Source organism: Chiloscyllium punctatum, chromosome 39 (genome assembly GCF_047496795.1).
Source record: "Chiloscyllium punctatum isolate Juve2018m chromosome 39, sChiPun1.3, whole genome shotgun sequence".
NCBI lineage: Eukaryota > Metazoa > Chordata > Chondrichthyes > Orectolobiformes > Hemiscylliidae > Chiloscyllium > Chiloscyllium punctatum.
This window is the reverse complement of record NC_092777.1, coordinates 33,987,991-34,008,925: the sequence shown is the minus strand read 5'-3', so window position 1 is coordinate 34,008,925 and position 20,935 is coordinate 33,987,991. Positions and strand designations below refer to the sequence as shown.

At 42.7% G+C, this 20,935-nt stretch overlaps 1 protein-coding gene across 1 annotated transcript in view; it reads right to left on the bottom strand.

Moving 5' to 3' along the window:
• Positions 1–20,935, bottom strand: part of ogfod3 (2-oxoglutarate and iron dependent oxygenase domain containing 3) — a 149,686-nt gene that overhangs the window by 37,319 nt on the left and 91,432 nt on the right. The window contains exon 8 of the mRNA XM_072558436.1: positions 1,884–2,007. Coding sequence (XP_072414537.1) covers positions 1,884–2,007 — 124 coding nt within the window. The remainder of the gene's footprint in view (positions 1–1,883; positions 2,008–20,935) is intronic.

The following is a 20,935-nucleotide window of genomic DNA, read 5'->3' as shown; positions in this document are numbered from 1 at the left end:
TTGGTCACTTGAGCAGCTCTTACTAGAAGCTAGTACAGACAGGCTGTAATCATTGCATGATTCTATCATGGTGCTGACTGTGACAGAACCTATAAGCATCCGAAAATTGCTGTGAACATTAACAACGATGGCAAGATCTTGTCTTGTGTTCCCTGTGAACTAGTGGCCAGCTTCATCCCGCTATCTGACATGATCAACAAGTTGCTGATGCAGAATCCATGGACCTCTGGCTTCCCAACCAACCACCCTCCAATAAGTAGCGACCGTCTCCTTCCGAGTGCCAGATTTCAGACACCCAAGAACTGCCAACGGCCCAACACGGCAGCCGAATGAGAGACAGAGACAGAGACAGTGAGAGAGAGAGAGAGAGAGAGAGAGAGAGAGAGAGAGAGAGAGAGAGACAGAGAGAGAGAGACAGAGAGAGACAGAGAGAGACAGAGACAGAGACAGAGAGAGAGAGAGAGACAGACAGACAGACAGACAGACAGACAGACAGACAGACAGAGACAGAGTGAGAGTCATAGAGATGTACAGCATGGAAACAGATTTTCCGGTCCAACCAGTCCATGCTGACCAGATATCCCAACCCAATCTAGTCCCACCTGCTGCCACCGGCCCATATCCCTCCAAACCCTTCCTATTCAAATACCCATCCAAATGCCTTTTAAATGTTGCAATCGCACCAGCCTCCACCACTTCCTCTGGCAGCTCATTCCATACACGTACCACCCTCTGCATGAAAAAGTTGCCTCTTAGGTCCCTTTTATATCTTTCCCCTCTGACCCTAAACCTATGCCCTCTTGTTCTGGACACCCCCACCCCAAAAAAAAGATTTTGTCTATTTATCCTATCCATGCCCCTCATAATTTTATAAACCTCTATAAGATCACTCCTCAGCCTCCAGAGAAAACAGCCCCAGCCTGTTCAGCCTCTCCCTATAGCTCAAATCCTCCAACCCTGGCAACATCCTTGTAAATCTTTTCTGAACCCTTTCAAGTTTCACAACATCTTTCTGATAGGAAGGAGACCAGAAACTCTACAGATCGGACACTCACACAGATCAGTTCAGATACTGCCATTGAATATACCTTGGAGGCTAATATAGAGTTTTTTGCCCCAGCTGACTGCATGGCTATGACCCAGATGAGTTCTGCTACAGGAGATTCAGATGAAGACTTCAATAGGGAGTCAAAGGGGAAGCACTGATGGGCATACAAGAAAGATGCTGCGGCATTGGCTTGCCAGATAGATGGCATTCTGTCACTGTTAAGGAGCATGGAGGATCTGATTCCAACTTGCCTTCTTCACAACCTTTGCTCCATGTTCCAAAAAACCAAAGTCACTGTCAGTGTTAACCCTCTGTTGCAGCCATTGTATGGATAGATCAACTTGTCCTGTGCATCATCCCCCCACCACACCACCCAATCCCATAAAGTTCCAACAATACTGTACACTCTGACAGTTTCAGGGGATGTCACTAGAAGAGAAAGCTGACCAAAAACAATTATTTTACTTCCACAACCTGGATTTGAATCCATCTGACAGGATGAAGTGATCTTGATCAATTTTACTTCACTTTCAACTAAACAGGACCCAACAACATAAAAGTACAATTCTCATTAAAATGTGGAAAATGTACAAATAAACATTAATCGAACAGCGATACTGTTTTGAACTTAGGATTATTTAAGTTAGCTGAGTGAGGGAAAGTATAGGAAGTTTTCCACAGTAGGTTTGATAGGACTTGAGCTGAACAACACGGATGTTGAAAAAAATATGTTAAAATATTCAATTCTTCAGTAATGGAAGGTGAAGACCATAAAGTCCAAAACACAAATTTTAAAGGATTTTACATAGGTTGTAAGAGTTGAGAAAATTTATACCTAGCCGAGGCTCCACAGTTCGGTTGGCAAGTTCATCAACGAACACAAATCGTCCACCACCAAAGTCAGTCCTGTAGTCAGAGAGGTACAGTAGTGAAGTGTAGTCAAATGATCCATATGTCACCTGGGAAAAAACACCACAAAAACTCGTCAATTCTCAGTCCTGTTTGAATTCCTGGGAAGAAAACATCATTTAACTTTATCTGGTGTCATGAGTTGGAAGTGTTTTCAGCTCATCTGTCAAACTGTCAACAAACTGTGTGCAACAGCATAAATGTTCATCCCCTGCAATGTGATAGTCATAATATGAACATTCTTTTTTATAAAACTGTTTGCAGTAAAATAACTTTTTGAAGAATTGCCCAGGTAAAGACTGAATTGTCATTCGTCATTTCACTGCTGTTTATAGGATTTTACTGAGTGAAATCTGCCCTTCTGCATTGGTCCACTTTACAAGAGCTACTGTGGAGCATTTTGAGGCACCTAGGTCTTTCCAGTTTATTAGACAAGCAATTTAATGTAATATGAATGCACGTTCTTCTTTGTACATTATCGGCATTATTTGAATCTAAACATGTGGCAGTTGTAGAACTGGCATGGTCAGGTAACCATGTTTTCAATTTTTGAGTGTAAAAGATGTGTGCAATATAGGGAAACAATACTTCAATATTCATATAATATATTTGATATTACACAATAAAAACAAAATCAGCCTGGAAAGAATGCTTTATGAACTGCAATATTATGAACTGAATGATTATTGCAGAGTTATGGACAAGACCAAACACCCTCAAAATACATAAAGAAGATCACCGTGACCATAACTCTTTCTTATTTTAAAGGCAAGCGCCAGGCATGGCATTCCAGATGCAATTGATTGGTCAAACTACCAGTCTGGAAGTAGAACACACTTTATTCATACACTATAGTTAAAATACAACAAAAGAAAGAGTTGGATTAACTTAACTCTACTAGAAAACTTAACAGAATAGCAGATTATTTAAGTACTAAACAGTAGCTGTTTCAATATAGTAACCTTCCTTAAACACACCTCTGGCAAAGGCAAATTTAGTAAAATAGACCGTCTCACATGTAATTCTCAAGTCCAGAAGGAAAAACATCAAGTGAAAACTCGGAGACAGTAGCAGGAAGAAATGCCTGGCAGCTTCCAAACCCAGCTTCAAGACCATGGCATCTGCTACTGAAAAACTAAAACTAAAAATCCTGGTTCTGCGGGAGCTTGACCCCCCCCCCCCCCCCCCCCACCCCCACCCAATTCAGGCTGCTTCTATTGTTCTGATTTAGGAAGCACCCCAGGGCCTCACAATCTGGTTACCTTATGTTTTTTCAAGCAGACTGCCCAGTGCCTCTGTCCCAATCCTTCTTCATTTTAAAAAAACAGAAAAAATACACCTCTTAAAGTCATTGTATCATCACATGCAGTCTTGTCAAATTTCTCTGTCTGTTTTTCTGGCAGATACACTGAGTTATTAATTTAGAGCCTTCGTTCCTTTTACTTTTTTTTTAAATGAAGATAATAAAATGATTTATTACAACTGAGGTTATGACAGCACACTGATAACATCAGAGATAAACACACCACTAAAATCAGTGATCTTTTACATAAGGGCACAGCTGTGGGACTCTAGAAAATAGCAGTAGAGATACAAACCTAAATGAACATCCAAAAAAGTGATGGAGAGCACTGTTGGCAGTACTTATAGCTGCAACCTCTCAATAATAACCAACTCAATGATGTGCTTGTGGCCTGCCAGGAACCACCAGCTCCAAACCCCATTATAAGTTTGTTCAAACATGGACGAATTAGCTCATGTCTAGAGGAGAGGGGAGAGTGACAGCCCTCGATATCAAGGAAGTGTTCACTTGGATGTGGTATGAAGGATTTCAACAAAATTGAAACCAGTGGGAAGCAGGGAAGAATTCCTACACACTGGAGTCATACCTGGCACAAAGAATGACAGTTGCAGTCTTTGGAGACCAGTCATCTCTGCTCCAGGACATTGCTGCAGGATTTACTCAGGATATTGTTTAAAGCCTAGCCATCTCCAGTTGCTTCATCAATGATTTTCCCACCATCAAAAAGTCAGAAACAGAGATGTTCACTGATGATTTCACAATGTTCAGCACCATTTGCGATTCTTTAGGTAATGAAACAGTTCTTGTCCACATGCAGCGATACTTGGATGATATTCAGGTATGTGTTAATGAGTCACAAGTAGCATTTGAACGACACAACTGCCAGGCAATGACTATTTCCAACAAGACAGAGGCTAACCACCTCTCCTTGATATCCATCAGGATTACCATCACGTAATATCCTACTATCAATACCCTGGGATTACCATTGAGCAGAAACTGAACTGGACCAACCAAATAAATACTGGGCTACAAGAGCAAGTCTGAAGCTGGGAATTCTGCACCACATCCTGAATACCAAAAAATCCATTCCCCATCGATAAAGCACAAGTCAGGATAACTCCCAACAACATCTAAGAAAATAATAGACTGCTTGATCATCAAACTATTCACCACATGAAACTTTCACTTCTGCCACACCGGCACCATTAACTCCAGTTTCTACAAGATCCAAGTGGCAACTTGTCAAGTCTTCTTCAAGATTGCCTTCCAAACCCATAAACGTTACCATCTTGAAGAATAAGGGTAGATGTTGTATGTGAACACAGTGACCTGCAACTTCTTCTCCAAGTCATACACCATCCTGATTTCGGACTATATTGCTGTTGTTCTTTCATAGTCTCTGAGTCAAATCCTTGAACTCTAATAACTCTGTGGGTGCACATGCACTACATGGACTGCAGTCATTCAAGAAGGCAGTTTGTTACCTTCTCCTGAAGGGCAAATAAACATGGACAATAAATGTAGGTCTCACCCAGGACACTCCCATCCCATAAATAAAACGTTATAAAACAAGCTACAGTCTGTTCAATAAAACCCTCCCTTGCATCTCAGATTTTTGAATTCAGGTTTGACCTGTTCAGAAGTCATGTTCATGTTTCATGTTCAGAAGTTTCATGTTCAGAAGTTTCATGTTCAGAAACAATGCATCACTCTCACCTTTGCCTAGACAGAAGATACATTATTTTGACTTCAAAGCATCTCTGATTCAAATGCTTCTGAAATTGGATCACAAATTTTCCTCTCTGAAATATGGGAATTCTATAAAGAATTCATTTTCATTTGCCTTTAGAATCAATGTAGAAAGGGTTTTATCTGTTTTGTAGAAATGAGGAACAGAGAAAGATAAGCATCAAAAGCATTAGAAACAAGAATGGCCCATGGCAGTAGCAAATGGATTTCATGCTGGGAAGTCAGCTGTGTGCAAAAGAAAAAGCAGGAATATTTACCCAAAGATAACAATCTGTTAGAACCTTTGGCAAACTTACAAAAATGTCAAATTTGCAATCATGAAGAACACGTTAGGATGCAATGGAGCAAACTAAAGAATAATACATGCTTGAAACATTTTATTTTGAAGGAGCAATAAGGTTCTACTCACTGCTTCCTGATTGAGAGATTGGAAGAAGACAGTTGAGAGGAAGAGACATTTAAAAGGAAACAGCTGGTGCCCAAGCAGATGTGCCATTAGTGACTCATTTCAATATGTTCAACACAGCTGTGCAATCCCAACAGTTACAATTCCTGCATTGATAAGGGAATCAAGGGCTAAACATTCACATAAAATACACATCCTTAAAAGAAAAGGAAATCTTATATTTTCAACACATCTCATCACATCTCTCAATAACATCTAAAAACACTTCAAAACAATTAATTTGTAATGTAGTGACTTCATGTAATGAAACAGACAGTGCCACAAACAGCAGTGAGATAAATGATCACTTAATCTGTTTTGAGAAAGGGATTATCCAAGGCATTTTCAGCTCCTCCTTTATGAAAATAATATAACTTCAGTTAATTTTAAGAATGATTTGAAAGAAGTCCAACAATTTGCAAGTTTTGAAAAACAAACTTGGTATCAGCACCAACTTCCTGATTTACCTTGAATTCTCTCCTACTACTGTCAACCTGGATGTGGTTCTGCAGGATTGATCAGAACTGTTAGGGAACTTCTCAGTTTAAAATACCTCTCCATGTCTTTGAGGTTCACTGTGTCCATTTCTCTGCAACTACTTCAAACAAGGTTTCGGGATAATATTTAATATAGCATTGTGAAAAAAAGAGGCAGAAGAACCCTGCAATTTTGCTTATATCAAAACTAAAAATACATTACTTTTCTAGCATAAGATAATATAGTTTAACATCAATTGCCGGTATTTTAGCCAGTTTTAGCACCTTTTTCTTGTTAGCTTTTGATATACAACACTACATGACATCTACAAATTTCAAAGTGCGAGCGTTGACAGTGGTTGGCATCTGGATGAGTGTTCTGTCACTGTGACCTCTTTGCGAACCCATTCAGTCCTCACCTATTCGCTTTCTCTCTCACACATTGTCACGACTGTGTGGTTTTAATTTTACAGACTTGGGGGAAGAAAATAGACAGGATAGCATTTTTACTTTAAAATGCACGAAATGTTTTCAAGGTAGCACTCCCATTCTGCTGGAAGGGTTTAAAGCCTATAAAACTGTGTCATCTTGGTATCAATCACAAAGATGGACATTTAGAACTTGATTAATCTTGAAAAATACATTAGGTCCTTCTAAAGGTGTGAGAATTCAAAGTTCCCAGGAGAACAAGTGACAGAAAAGGATAGTAGCACAATAAACTCTTTTGACCAATGGAACAATGCCTCACTGAATTAACATAGCAGCAATTTTCCTTTGTGTGTAATAAAGACAAGATTTGAAAGCATTTTGTGCAAAACCACTCTGAAAAATCTTGAGAGACACCATCAGAGAGGATTTTGGACAGCAAGGAGCATACAAGGATGAAGACTTTCAGAAATCAATAGCTATTCTACCAAAAGAAGCCCCAACAATCTGTAAGGACTGTATTTGCAGAAGCAATGAGGAACAAGATACCTCTCCAAATTCCTGTTGCTCCTGTGGATCTACCATACAAACAAAAACTAAGTATTCAACTATAGAAGCTAACTTAGCTGCTGAATCTTACTTCAGGTTTCAACTCCATTTCAGATATTGTGTTACAGGTCATCTTTATTAACTCAGTCACCAGCACACTATATTTTACTGCATTTTCACACCTGATCAGCCCTGACTACAAGCAACATTTGCCTCCACATACAGAACAATACCATCCCCATCAAGTCTCCACAAAACATTATAATATTAATTAGCCCTTACCAACCATCTCCTGGACCTGAATAGATTCCCCGATTAGTAAGTACCTGTTCAATACCTTTAAACTGGGCTAGTATCCCTAAATAAGCTAACTGACAAAACAGCGCTTCCATGAAATTACATGAATGAATGAAACTCATACCGGCAAATAGTTAACAAATTTCACAACCCAACCGCAGTAATCAGGTTAATATCCTTTGTTCTTTTAATAAGTACAGGTACAATTTCTAACTTATTTATAAAACCATAACATATAGGAGTGGAAGTAAGGCCATTCAGCCCATTGAGTCCACTCTGCCATTCATTCATGGCTGACGAACATTTCAAAGCCACTTACTCACACCCTCCCTGTATCCCTTAATTCTTTGCAAGACTAAGAATTTATCAATCTCTGCCCTGAAGACATTTAACATCCCAGCCTCCACTGCGCTCTGTAGTAATGAATTCCACAGGCCCATCGCTCTCTGGTTTCCTCATTTCCATTTTAAATTGACCCCCTCTAATTCTAAGGCTGTGCCCACAGATCCTAGCATTCCTGCCTGACGGAAACAAATTCCCAGTGTCCACCTTTTCTAAGCAATGCATTATCTTGTAAGTTTCTATTAGATCTCCCCTCAATTTTCTAAACTCTAATGAATACAATCCCAGGATCCTCAGCCGTTCTTCATATGTTAGGCCTACCATTCCAGGGATCATCCATGTGAATCTCCACTGGACATGCTCCAGTGCCAGTATGTCCTTCGTGAGGTGCAAGGCCCAAAACTGGACACAGTATTCTAAATGGAGCCTAATCAAAGCTTTATAGAATTCAGTTGCACATTGCTGCTTTTACATTCCAACTCTCTTGAGATAAATGACAACATTACATTTGCTTTCTTAACCATGGACTCAACCTGCAAGTCAACTTTAGAGAATCCTGGACTAGCACTCCCAGATCCCTTTGTACTTGGGCTCTATAAATGTTCTCACCGTTTAGAAAATAGTCCATGCCTGCATTCTTTTTTTCCCAAGTGCAAGACCTCACATTTGCTCACATTGAATTTCATCAGCCATTTCTTGGACCACTCTCCTAAACTGTCTAAATCTTTCTGCAGCCTCCCCACCTCCTCAGAACTACCTGCCTGTCCACCTAACTTTGTATCATTGGCGAACTTCGCCAGAATGCCCCCAATCCCTTAAAGTGAACAGCTGCAGCCCCAACACTGAACCCTGTGGGACACCACTTGTCACTAGCTGCCATTTTGATAAAGAACGTTTTATCCCAACCCTCTGCCTTCGGCTAGATAGCCAATCCTCAATCCATGCCAGGAGCTCACCTCGAACACCATGGGCCCTCACCTTACTCAGCAGCTTCCCGTGAGGCACCTTATCAAAGGCCTTTTGGAAGTCTAGGTAGACAACATCCACTGTGTTTCCTGGTCTAACCCATTTGTTACCTCTTCAAGGAATTCTAACAGGTTTGTCAGGCATGACCTCCCCTTAACTAAATCCATGCTGACTTGTTCTAATCCGACCCTGCACTTCCAAGAATTTAGAAATCTCATCCTTAATGATGGATTCTAGATTTTACCTACAACTGAGGTTAGACTAATCGGCTTCTAACTTTCCATCTTTTGTCTTGATCCTTTCTTGAACAAGGGGGTTGCAACAGTGATTTTCCAATCATCTGGGACTATTCCTGACTCTAGTGATTTTTGAAAGATTACAACCAATGCCTCCGCTATTTCTTCAGCCACCTCCCTCAGCACTCTAGGATGTAGCCCATCAGGGCCAAGCGATCTATCAATTTTTAGACCTTTTAGCTTTTCTAGCACTTTCTCTTTTGTAATGGTTATCATTCTCAACTATGCCTCTTGACTCTCCTTAATTGTTGGGATATTACTCATGTCTTCCACTGTGAAAACTGGCACAAAGTATTAATGAAGTTCTTCAGCTATTTCCTTATCTCCCAGCACTAGCCTTCCTACATCAATTTGGACTGGCCCAATTTATGCTCTACCTATTTAGAGCACATAGGCCTAGTATTTTTACTAACCTAAAAGACAAAAGGACTAACACTTCTTAATTATGCAAGCAGATCAGATAGACACGATGCCACAACTTGGCATCATTGGGCAGGATTGCTGGGGACATCGTCTAAACCAGTCACTGACAGTTCTTTAACCAAACAGTCACTGACAGTTCTTTGAGGGTAAGAAGCTTCCTCCTTGGAGTTGTGAGCTGGTGGACTCAGTCTGGTGGACTGAGCCCACCAGCTCAAACAAGGTATGGGTGTCGAGTTGTGAGCCCTTCAGGCAGGACAAATGAAACAGACCCCCCAGTAACCCTGAGAAGACACAAGACAAATGCCCAGGGAAGTGTCACTTCTGTGGGAAGGAAGGCAATTGGGCCAGGGGGTGCTGACAAAAAGGACAAAGGAGAAATCACGTAAGAAGCAATGAGGAATAGGAGACCCTGGGAGCTGGGAGTAACACCAATCTCCTAGAACAGTTCAAAAAACTAACCATCCAGAGCAGCAGGAGCTGCTAAAGCTAACAAAAAACTGGAAGAGCCCGCCCTGTGCCCCTCTACGTTCCTATTGGCTTTATGTCAGCAGAGGGGAGATGGATTGTATGTGACCATGAGGGCAGGTAATCTGGACACTGAGTGCCTTTTGGACACAGTAGCAGAATTGACATGCCTACCCAAAAGATTCAACTATAGAAGCTAAAACAGCTGCTGAATCTTACTTCAGGTTTCAACCCATTCACATCAGAAAGAGAAATGTCAAAAAGAAACAAGCACATAATCAGAGAGACATTCAGTATGCAAATAGATGCTGCAGTCCAACTTATTCGCATCATCAGACATTCCAATTTGACCTAGTCCCATTTGCCAGCATTTGGCCCATATCCCACTAAGCCCTCCCAAATCATACACCCATCCAGATGCCTTTTAAATCTTGTGATTTAATGCCATTTAAATATTGTAATTGTGCCCACCTCCACCACTTCCTCCATACACTCACCACTCTCTCCTTGAAAAAGTAAACCCCTGAAATCCTTTTTAAAACGTTCCTCTCTTATCTGAAACCAATGTCCTCTCGTTCACCCAATGTCCACTCTCCCACCCTGGGAAAAAGACCCTTGCCATTCAGCCTCTCCCTCTAGCTCAAGCCCCTTAGTCACAGCAACATCTTTGTCAATCTTTTCTGTACCCTCTCAAGTATAACAATATCCTTCTGATAGAAGGGCGACCAGAATTAAACACAGATTTTTAAATTGACCTCACCAATATCCTGCACAGCCACAGCATGACATCTGAGCTCCTAGGGAGGAGTGGGTACTGCAGATGCTGGAGATTAGAGTCAAGATTAGAGTGGTGCTGGAAAAGCACAGCAGGTCAGGCAGCATCTGAGGAGCAGGGAAAAAAAAAATCGACGTTTCGGGCAAAAGCCCTTCATTACCAATCGGGAATGAGCATTTCTGATGAAGGGCTTTTGCCTGAAACATCGATTTTCCTGCTCTTCAGATGCTGCCTGACCTGCTGTGCTTTTACAGCACTACTCTAATCCTGATCCCAAATCCTATACTCAATGTTCTGACCAATGAGGTCCAAACATGCCAAACACCACCCTGCCTTATCTGTGACGCCTCTTTCAAGGAACTTTGCACCTGCACCCCTAGATCTCTTTGTACGGCAACACTCTCCAGGACCCCAGTATTAACTGTATAAGTCCTACCTTGGTTTGCCTCACCAAAATTCAATACTTCATATTTACCTAAATTATTCTCCATCTGCCACTCCTTGGCCCATTGGCCCTTTGATCAAGGCCCCATTGTACACTGAGATAATCTCCCTCAATCCACTAAATCACCAGTTATGGTGTCACCTGAAAACTTACTAACCATACCTCCTATATTCACATGCAGATCATTTAAACAAATGGTGAAAAGCAGTGAACCCAGCACCAAGCCTTGTGGCACATCACTGGTCATAGGCCTCCAGTCCAAAAAGCAACCCCCTAACATCACCCTCAATCTCTAACCATCAAGCAAATTTTGTATCCAATTGGCTAGTACCCCCAGACTCCACATAATATACCAGTCTACATGCAGAATCTTATTGAACACTTTGGTGTAGTCCATGCAGACAATGTTAACCGTTCTGCCTTCATCAATCTTCTTTTCAAAATAACTCAATCAAGTCAGTGAGACACTATTCCCCATGCACAAAGCAATGTTGACAATTCTTAATCAGTCTTTGCCTTTCCAAATGCATATAGACCCTGTCCCTCAGAAAACCTTCCAACAATTTATCCTCCATTGATGTAAGGTTCACCAGTCTATAGTTCCCTGGCTTTTCCTTACAGCCTTTTGAAATAGGCACCACATTAGCCAACATATTATCATGGTGACTGCTCTCTTTTTCTTATTGATCTTTAATCTATCTTTTAACTAATAACTTTTTCATGTTTATTACATAAATACCTATCAGTAAATAACTACAAAGAGGGGAGAGGGGTTTCAAAGGGTGGAGTAGGGCTCAAAAATGGAGGAGAGACACTGAAAAGCATACAAAGAATATGCAAATTGGAGAGAGATGCTGCAAAGGGAAGAAATCATCTGAGACAAGAGTGTGTGGTCACCAAGGTGAGAAAGCAGTTCTAAACCTTTCAACAAAGGAATACTCATCTAACTGGGAGTAAGAAAATCAAGGTCATGAATTTGTTGCAAATTAATTGTGGAGTCTCTAAACTAAAGTGAAGGACATCCACAGCTACAATATGGGGGAAATGTAATGGATACAATTGCCATGAACACCATGCCAATTAAGATTGAACTGTTTTATTTCATGAAAAATTGTTCCTGAGGCATCTAGGAAATTAATGTCTTCTTTGTACGATGCTGTTTGAGTTTAAGAGATTGTTGGAATTTTGATGAACTCTTCTGATTCTGCTTCTGTGCGAGTCCAAATTTTCCATATATCTTCCCCATTACAGAAGATGGTGTCACAATATGTCTACATCACCTCACAAAAGAATGAAAAAATGAGTTCCTGAATACCAAAAGGTATCCCCAAAGCAAGCTTAAAGAGTCCTCAAAAATGAAAAGTTGTTTAAATGCCTGGCACAGATCAAACAGCAGTCTCACCAGCCTGTCTAAGTCGACAGTGTATTTATTAGGGCTTGAGAACAAACCAGAATGAAACACAATTCAAAGCCTGCAAATGGAATCTGATTACAAACCCTTGAGATTTACATATAAATTGAACCACGGCTAACAACTGAATAATTTCAGTGATCAAGAGAGAATAATTGCAAATAGCACATAAAACATTTGGGAAATTATAATTATGAGTTCACCTTCCAGGACACCACTTAGCAATTAGAATTAAACTGAACAGTCCAAAAAATACTTATAAGCTCAAATCGCTGAATCATAATTATATCTTTGACACTAATATACAGATAAAACTACTGCGAAATGCAATCAGCTTGTAGGTGTACTTTCAAGGAAACCTCAAATGGCTAGAACATTTGGAATTTTCGTCTTCAGCAATAAAGAGATTAAATGATAAGGCTGCATATTTAACATTTACAGTTAACCTGATCAGATTTTCAAAAGCTAATGTTACCCACTAACAAAACCAAGGAGAGCTTCCATATTCTGTTTTGTTTGAAAATTAAAGAAGAAGCTTATTTGATAAGCAGCAATCACAGAGAAGATTGCCTCTCGTGATCCCATTTACCCTGGGCAATGATATTTCCACATGTTTCTTAAGGGTCAGTGCCTCTGCTGTTACCAATTAAAAATTGCACATAACCCATAGATATTGAATGCTATATATACGTTACCATTTCTCCAACCAACACACTAACTTCCAGCATTGACATGTACGACATATGCAGGACAATATGAAGCAACTTGAATAACCAAATTTTCAAATAGCAGAAGCTGAAATTTAACAAAACCAGCTAAGTGCTTGTGGAGGGTTTCTCTACGAAATCTTGCAAGTTTTCTTGTGAAAATTTCCACTCCTCTCCTATTATGAATATACAATATATGTAAGGCCATGCTTTTATTCTATCTTTCACTCACTAACAACAAAAGTCCTTGCCACTGCTAGAATCTTCTAAGATTTGCACTATTGGTGCCATATTTAAAATCCCTGCTGTGTACCAGGTCAAACACTGAGAAATGGAGCTGCTTTTCTCAGTGTGCTGCTGCACGAGTCTAAAATATATGGCTAAGAAAGGGAAGTTGATCCGTTGCTTCCCCAACAAAGGCCTGGTAAATGGCAAGGGAAGTGGACAGGACGGGTATCCTTTCCTCAGGACAGCCACAGGAGACCCAGTTACCAGAGCCTGCCAGCCTGGTCTGAAGTTGACGATATACTAGTTTGGTCTGTTCAGATAAATGCCCAGCAATGCTGGAAGATGTTTAATGATGTTCTGCACTCCCCCAGGGAAAGTGCCACTAACCTCGCACTGCTACCTTACACTCACTCCAACTCTACTTTCTTAATTCATTCATGGGACTGGGGTGTAATTATTTGGCCAGCATTTATTGCCCATACCTAGTTGCCCTTGAGAAGGGGTAGTGAGTTGATGTTTTGAACCACTGTAGTCCCAGTGTCATTGGTAGATCCACAATGCCTTTATGGAGGGAATGCCAAGATTTTGATCCAGCAACAGTGAAGTAACAATGATATTTTTCCTAGTCAGGATCATGAGTGGCTTGGAAAGGAATTTGAAGGTAGTGGTGTTTCCATGCATCTGCTGCCCTTGTCCTTCTAGATGGAAGCAGTTGTAGGTTTGGAAGGTGCTGTCTCAGGATCTTTGGTGAATTTCTGCAGGGCATCTTGTAGATGATACAAACTGCTGTGAAACAGCGTCGGTGGTGGAGGGAGAGGATGTTTGAGGATGTGATACCATTAAAGCATGCTGCATTATCCTAGATGGTGTCAAGCTTCTTGACTGTTGATGGAACTGCACTCATTCGGGTAAGTGGGGATTATCCCATCCCACCCCTGACTTGTGGCTTGTAGATGGTGGATAGGCTTTGGGGAGTCAGGAGGTGTGTTACTTGCCACAGTATTCCTGACTTCTGACCTACATCCATAACCATTGTATTTAGGTGGTGAGTCCAGTTGAGTGTCTGGTCAATGGTAACTGTTAGGATGTCTATCGTGGCATCATCAGTGATGGTAATATCAAGGGGTAGTGATTAGCTTGTCTCTTATAGGAGATGGTCATTGTCTGGCATCTGTGTTGCATGCATGTTACTTGGATATTGTCCAGATCATGTTGCATCTGAACACAGACTGCTTCAGTATCAAGCGTCGTGTACAGTACTGAACATTGTGCAATCATTGACAAACATCCCCCTTCTGACCTAATAACAGAGACAAGGTCACTGATGAAGCAACTGAAGATAGCTAGAGTGAGGACACGACTTGAGTAATTTCTGCAGAGATGTCCCAGTGCTGAAATGACTGATCTCCATAACCAAATACCTATGTGCTGGATAAGACTCAAAGCAGCATGTGTTTGTCCCTGATACCCATTGATTTAGATTTTGCTAGGTTCTACTGCTGCCTCCATCTTCCACCAAGACTCATGGTCTACCACTTTCACTATTGCATATTGCCTCATTCAGTCTCACCACATGCCAGCAGCCCGTACCCACCCTCACCACCACCACCACAAACACCAATATCTCTGCATACTATCTCTGCTTCTTACTCATACACTCAGGATACCCCACTATCACTACACCATGACTAACAGCTGTACCAACAATGTCTATCTCCCTCAATCTCACTCCTTGTCTCAGAGGGATCCACATGGTCTCCACCCTGAAGAGACCAGCACCTCAGGCAGCATCCACTCATTCACAGGAGGGAGTAGCCACAGATCCCAGAGAGGACTCACTGAAAAGGAGGGTTCTTGCGCCTCCACCAATTCAGATTCTGATACTATGGCTCTATCTCGAAGAGAGTTGAGAGTGTGTTGCTGGAAAAGCACAGCAGGTCAGGCAGCATCCAAGGAGCAAGAGAATTGATGTTTCGGGCAAAAGTCCTTCATCAGGAATGAGGCTCTGAGCGGATGGGGTGGTGAGATAAATGGGAGAGGGTGGGGCTGGGGGGAAAGGTAGCTGAGTGTGCGATAGGTAGATGGAGGTGGGCCACCCTGCATGGGCCCCAACTATGCCTGACTCTTTGTCAGTTATGTCCATCTTCCACAGTTACACTGGCACCATTCCCCACCTTTTCATCTGCGACAGTGATGACTGTATCAGCACCACTTTAAAGACCGCAATTTCCCCTTCCACATGGTCAATGATGCACTCCAGTGCATCTCATCCACTTCCCACACCTCCCCCCTCGAGCCTCACCCCTTCAACTGTAACAAGGACAAAACCCCCCTAATCCTCACCTTCTACCCCACCAACCTCCATATACAACGCATCATCCTCCGCCATGTCCGCCACCTATAAACGGACCCCAGCAGAGATATGTTTCCTCCCCACGCCTATCCACTTTCCATAAAGACTGTTCTCTCCACGACTACCTGGTCAGGTCCATGCCTCACACCAACCTACCCTTCCCTCCCAGCACCTTCCTCTGCCACCGCAGGAATTGCAAAACCTCCCCCCTCACTTCTATTCAAGGCCCCAAAGGAGCCTTCCACAATCATCAAAGCTTCACCTGCACATCCACACATGTCATTGACTGCATCTGTTGCTCCTGATGTGGTCTCCTCTACATTGGGGAGACTGGATGCCTACTTGCAGAACGCTTCATAGAAATCTCCTGGTCACCTGCACCAACCACCCCCACCGCCCCGTGGCCAAACACTTCAACTCTGCCAAGGACATACAGGTCCTGGGCCTCCTCCATCGCCACTCCCTTACTACCCAACGCCTGGAGGAAGAACGCCTCATCTTCTGCCTCAGGAACCTCCAATCTCACGGCATCAATGTGGACTTCATCAGTTTCCTCACTTGCCCTCCTCCTACCTTATCCCAGTTCCAACCTTCCAACTCGGCACCGCCCTCATGACCTGTCCTACCTGTCCATCTTCTTACCCATCTATCCGCTCTACCCTCCTCTCTGACCTATCACCAGTACCCCACCTCCATCTACCTACCACCTCTCAGCTACCTTTCCCCCCAGCCCCAACTCCCTCCCATTTATCTCACCACCCCCTCAGCTCACAGCTTTTGCCCGAAACATCGATTCATTCTCCTGCTCTTCGGATGCTGCCTGACCTGCTGTGCTTTTCCAGCACCACACTGTCTAATCTCCAGCATCTGAAGTCCTCACTTTCACCCATCTAGAAGAGTGTCAGGAGTACCTGATGGTGAACACACACCAATATCTGGGCAAGGGAGAAATGCCCAGAGTGCTGGCAGTCGGAGGACTGCTGGAGACCCAGCACCTCCTCAGACCCAGGCAACAGAGTACCCTATGCTGCAGTCCATTCAGAATGCACAAAGAGAGAGAGGAGCAGTAGGTTGGTTTGACTGAGACACTGACATGCACAGTCACGTGCAAACACTCTGTCGGCAGGATATATGATAGACACCTGCATTCCATTGCTCTAGCCATTAGTGGGAGCGAAAGGTGACAGAGAGGTTAGGGACATGATTGTCAATGACCACCACTCCTCATCGTGGTCTATCATCCCACCTTTATAAATGGAGGTGCCCTTATTAATAATTATTGTCTGTTCTGTATTTCAGCATGGTGTCTCCTATCCCCACATCTGACTGCTCTCATTCCCACCACAGAAGTGGCCCCTGATAAACCCCTTGACTTTCAGTGAACAGACGGCCAAGGACTGACCTGGTCTATCCTGCTGATCAAATTGGAAAGTGACCAGAGTGACCAGACCCCTGACTAACCTCTGTGCAGCTCCAGACTGACCTACCGTTAATCTCTGGACTGGGTGTATGGATCTGCAGGACTGATGGTGGCACACTCCCGGGACTGTAATGATATGCAGGGAGAAAGTGAGCCCTCAACTCTGACAAACCTAGTACCCTCTGACTGACAACAAAACCCTTGGACTTGACTGAGGACTATCCCCCTCAAACTTTCAGACATGATTATTTGGTTGAAGTACAGGCAGGATGTTTGCCGGACATGCGGTAGGTGTAATACTGAGGTAGTACAGGGTCATAAAGAAACATCTCCTTATCCATCACTGGTCATTGCTGACAAACATGACACCTGCCTAGCTTTATGTCAGTGCTAAAAGGCAAGGCAAGGCAGAAGTACTGCGAGGATGTACATTTTGAATGAATGAATTAGCAATATGTAAAAAGGCAAAGCACAAGGCAGCAATTCTGTAAGTACCAAAGTAGGTGCGTTCAGATAAGGTTCCCCAAGGGAGACTGGTTAGATTAGATTACATTACATTGTGGAAACAGGCCCTTCGGCCCAACAAGTCCACACCGACCCGCCGAAGCGCAACCCACCCATACCCCTACATTTACCCCTTACTTCACACTACGGGCAATTTAGCGTGGCCAATTCACCTGACGTGCACATCTTTGGACTGTGGGAGGAAACCGGAGCACCCGGAGGAAACCCACGCAGACACGGGGAGAATGTGCAAACTCCACACAGTCAGTCTCCTGAGGCGGGTTAGCAAGGTTAGATCTCATGGAATACAGGGAGAACTAGCCATTTGGAAACAGAACTGGCTCAAAAGTAGAAGACAGAGGGTGGTGGTGGAGGGTTGTTTTTCAGACAGGAGTCCTGTGATCAGTGGAGTGTCACAAGGATCGATGCTGGGTCCTCTACTTTTCATCATTTATATAAATGATTTGGATGCGAGCATAAGAGGTACAGTTAGTAAGTTTGTTGATGACACCAAAATTGGAGGTGTAGTGGACAGTGAAGAGGGTTATCTCAGATTACAACAGGATCTTGATCAGATGGGCCAATGGGCTGAGAAGTGGCAGATGTAGTTTAATTCAGACAAATGTGAGGTGCGGCATTTTGGGAAAGCAAATCTTAACAGGACTTATACACTTAATGGTAAGGTTCTCGTGGATGTTGCTGAACAAAGAGACCTTGGAGTGCAGATTCATAGCTCCTTGAAAGTGGAGTCGCAGGTAGATAGGATAGTGAAGGTGGTGTTTGGTATGCTTTCTTTTATTGGTCAGAGTACTGAGTACATTCGGTGGAAGGTCATGTTGCGGTTGTACAGGACATTGTTTAGGCCACTTTTGGAATATTGCATGTAATTCTGGTCTCCTTCCTATCGGAAGAATGTTGTGAAACTTGAAAGGGTTCAGAAAAGATTTACAAGGATGCTGCCAGGGTTGGAGGATTTGAGCTATAGGGAGAGGTTGAAAAGGCTGGGCCTGTTTTCCCTGGAGCATCGGAGGCTGAGGGGTGACCTTGTAGAGGTTTATAAAATTATGAGGGACATGGATAGGATAAATAGATAAATAGATAAAGTATTTTCCCTGGGGTGGGGGAGCTTAGAACGAGAGGCCATAGGTTTAGGGTGAGGAGTAAATATATAAAAGAGACCTAAGGGGCAACATTTTCACGCAGAGCTGCCAGAGCAAGTGGTGGAGGCTAGTACAATCGCAACATTTAAAAGGCATTTGGATGGGTCTATGCATAGGAAGGGTTTGGAGGGATATGGACCAGGTGCTGGCAGGTGGGAATAGATTCGGGTTGGGATATCTGGTCGGCATGGACGAGTTGGAGCGAAGAGTCTGTTCCCGTGCTGTACATCTCTATGACCCGATAACTGCAGTTTGAACTTAAAAATATAAACTTATTTATCAGAATTAATTTTAATGTGCTATTTCTTTTACAGTAAAAATGGAAGCCCTGCATTTAAGTTTTCTTCCAACACAACTTTTCAAGGAAAGCTCATCACCCCAGTCAAAAATGAATACAAATAAAAGAAATTTAGCATTTCTATTTAAGATAATTGATATAAATCCACAATCCTACCACAATGTCCAAATAAGACTATAAAATGAAAAAATTGCTTGTTAAAGTGTGTACAAAAGTACTGCTTACTGAGTGAAGTAGTTATCTTACGGACAGTAGGAAACTATCATGAGAGGTCCTTGATACTACATTTAATATAGATCACAAATAATAACTTTCAATGCATTTAAGGGTAATTTGTCCAGACAAGTACAATGAGAACTGAAGAAACCTACAGCTTTTTATTATTTGGAAGTCAGCAGTCAGAGTAAACGTAAGACCATAAGATAGAGGAACAGAATGTAGACATTTGGTCTATCAAGTTTGCTCAGCCATTCAATCCTGGCTGACATGCTTCTCAACCACATTCTCCCACCTTCTCCTGCAACCGATGATCCTCTTACTAATCAAGACGCATCTATCTCTGTCTTAAATACACTTACGGAACACCAGCTGCCGTCCTGATAACGATCCCTTTCTCCTGACTAGATTAGATTAGATTCCCTACAGCGTGGAAACAGGCCCTTCAGCCCAACGAGTCCACACTAATCCTCCAAAGATTAACTACCCAGACCCATTTCCCTCTGACTAATGGGCAATTTAGCATGGCCAATTCACCTGACCTGCACATCTTTGGACTGTGGGAGGAAAATGGAGCACCCAGAGGAAACCCACACAGACACGGGGAGAATATGCAAACTCCACACAGACAGTCACCCAAGGTTGGAATCGAACCTGGGACCCTGGTGCTGTGAGGCAGCAGCGCTAACCACTGAGCCGCTGTGCCGCCCACCAACTCTCTGCTTTCTGCCAATCAACCAATCCTCTTATCCATGCCAATACCTTGCCCCTAACACCAAGGGCTCTTATTTCCCAGTCTCAGTACAACATCTTTGTCAAAGGCCTTCTGGAAATCCAAATAGATCACGTCCATAAATTCTCCTTTGGGACAGCATGCTCGCTATTTCTTCCAAAAAGTCTAACAGATTTGTCAGGCATGACCTCCCCTTGATGAAGCTGTGTTGATTCAGCCCTATTTTACCATGCACTTTGAAGTCCTCCGCAATCTCATCCTTAACAACGGACTCCAAAATCTTGCCAACAGCCGAGATCAGGCTAACCGGCCGATAATTTCCTGCCTTCTGCCTCCCTCTCTTCTTAAACAGGGTTTACATTAACCACTTTTCAGTCCTCTGGGACCTCCCTAGTGCTCATGATTCCTGAAAGATGCCTCCACAATCTCCTCAGCTCCTCAGATTTATCTACAGTCACCTAATACCTTTACCTTAGTGATAGCTACCAAACTCGCTCACCTGACTGTCTCAAAGTTCCGGTGTACTATCGGTATCTTCCTCCATGAAGAAAGATGCAAAGTACCTGTTTGGTTCATCCACCATTTCTTTGATATCTCTCTACTTCTCCAGCCTTATTTTCCAGCAATTCAAAGTCCATTCTTGCCTCTCTTGCCTTTTAGATACCTAAAACAAATCTCTTGCAATATTCTTTCAGATTACTAGCTATCTTAATCTCATTTTACATCTTCTTCCCCATTATTGCATTTTTAGTTACCCTCTACTGGTTTTTAGCAGCTTCCCAATCCTCTGGCTTCTACTCTGCACGAATGTTTATACTTTATCTTTTGCTTTTATGCTGTTCCTGATTTCCCTTGTCAGCCATGCTTGCCTCATCCTTCTCCAAGATGCTACGCCTCCTGAATTACTTGTGCCATGGCTACTCCACCATTGTTCCTGCAAGGCTCCCTTTTAGTCAAGTTTGGCCAGCTTCTCCCTCACATCTTTGTA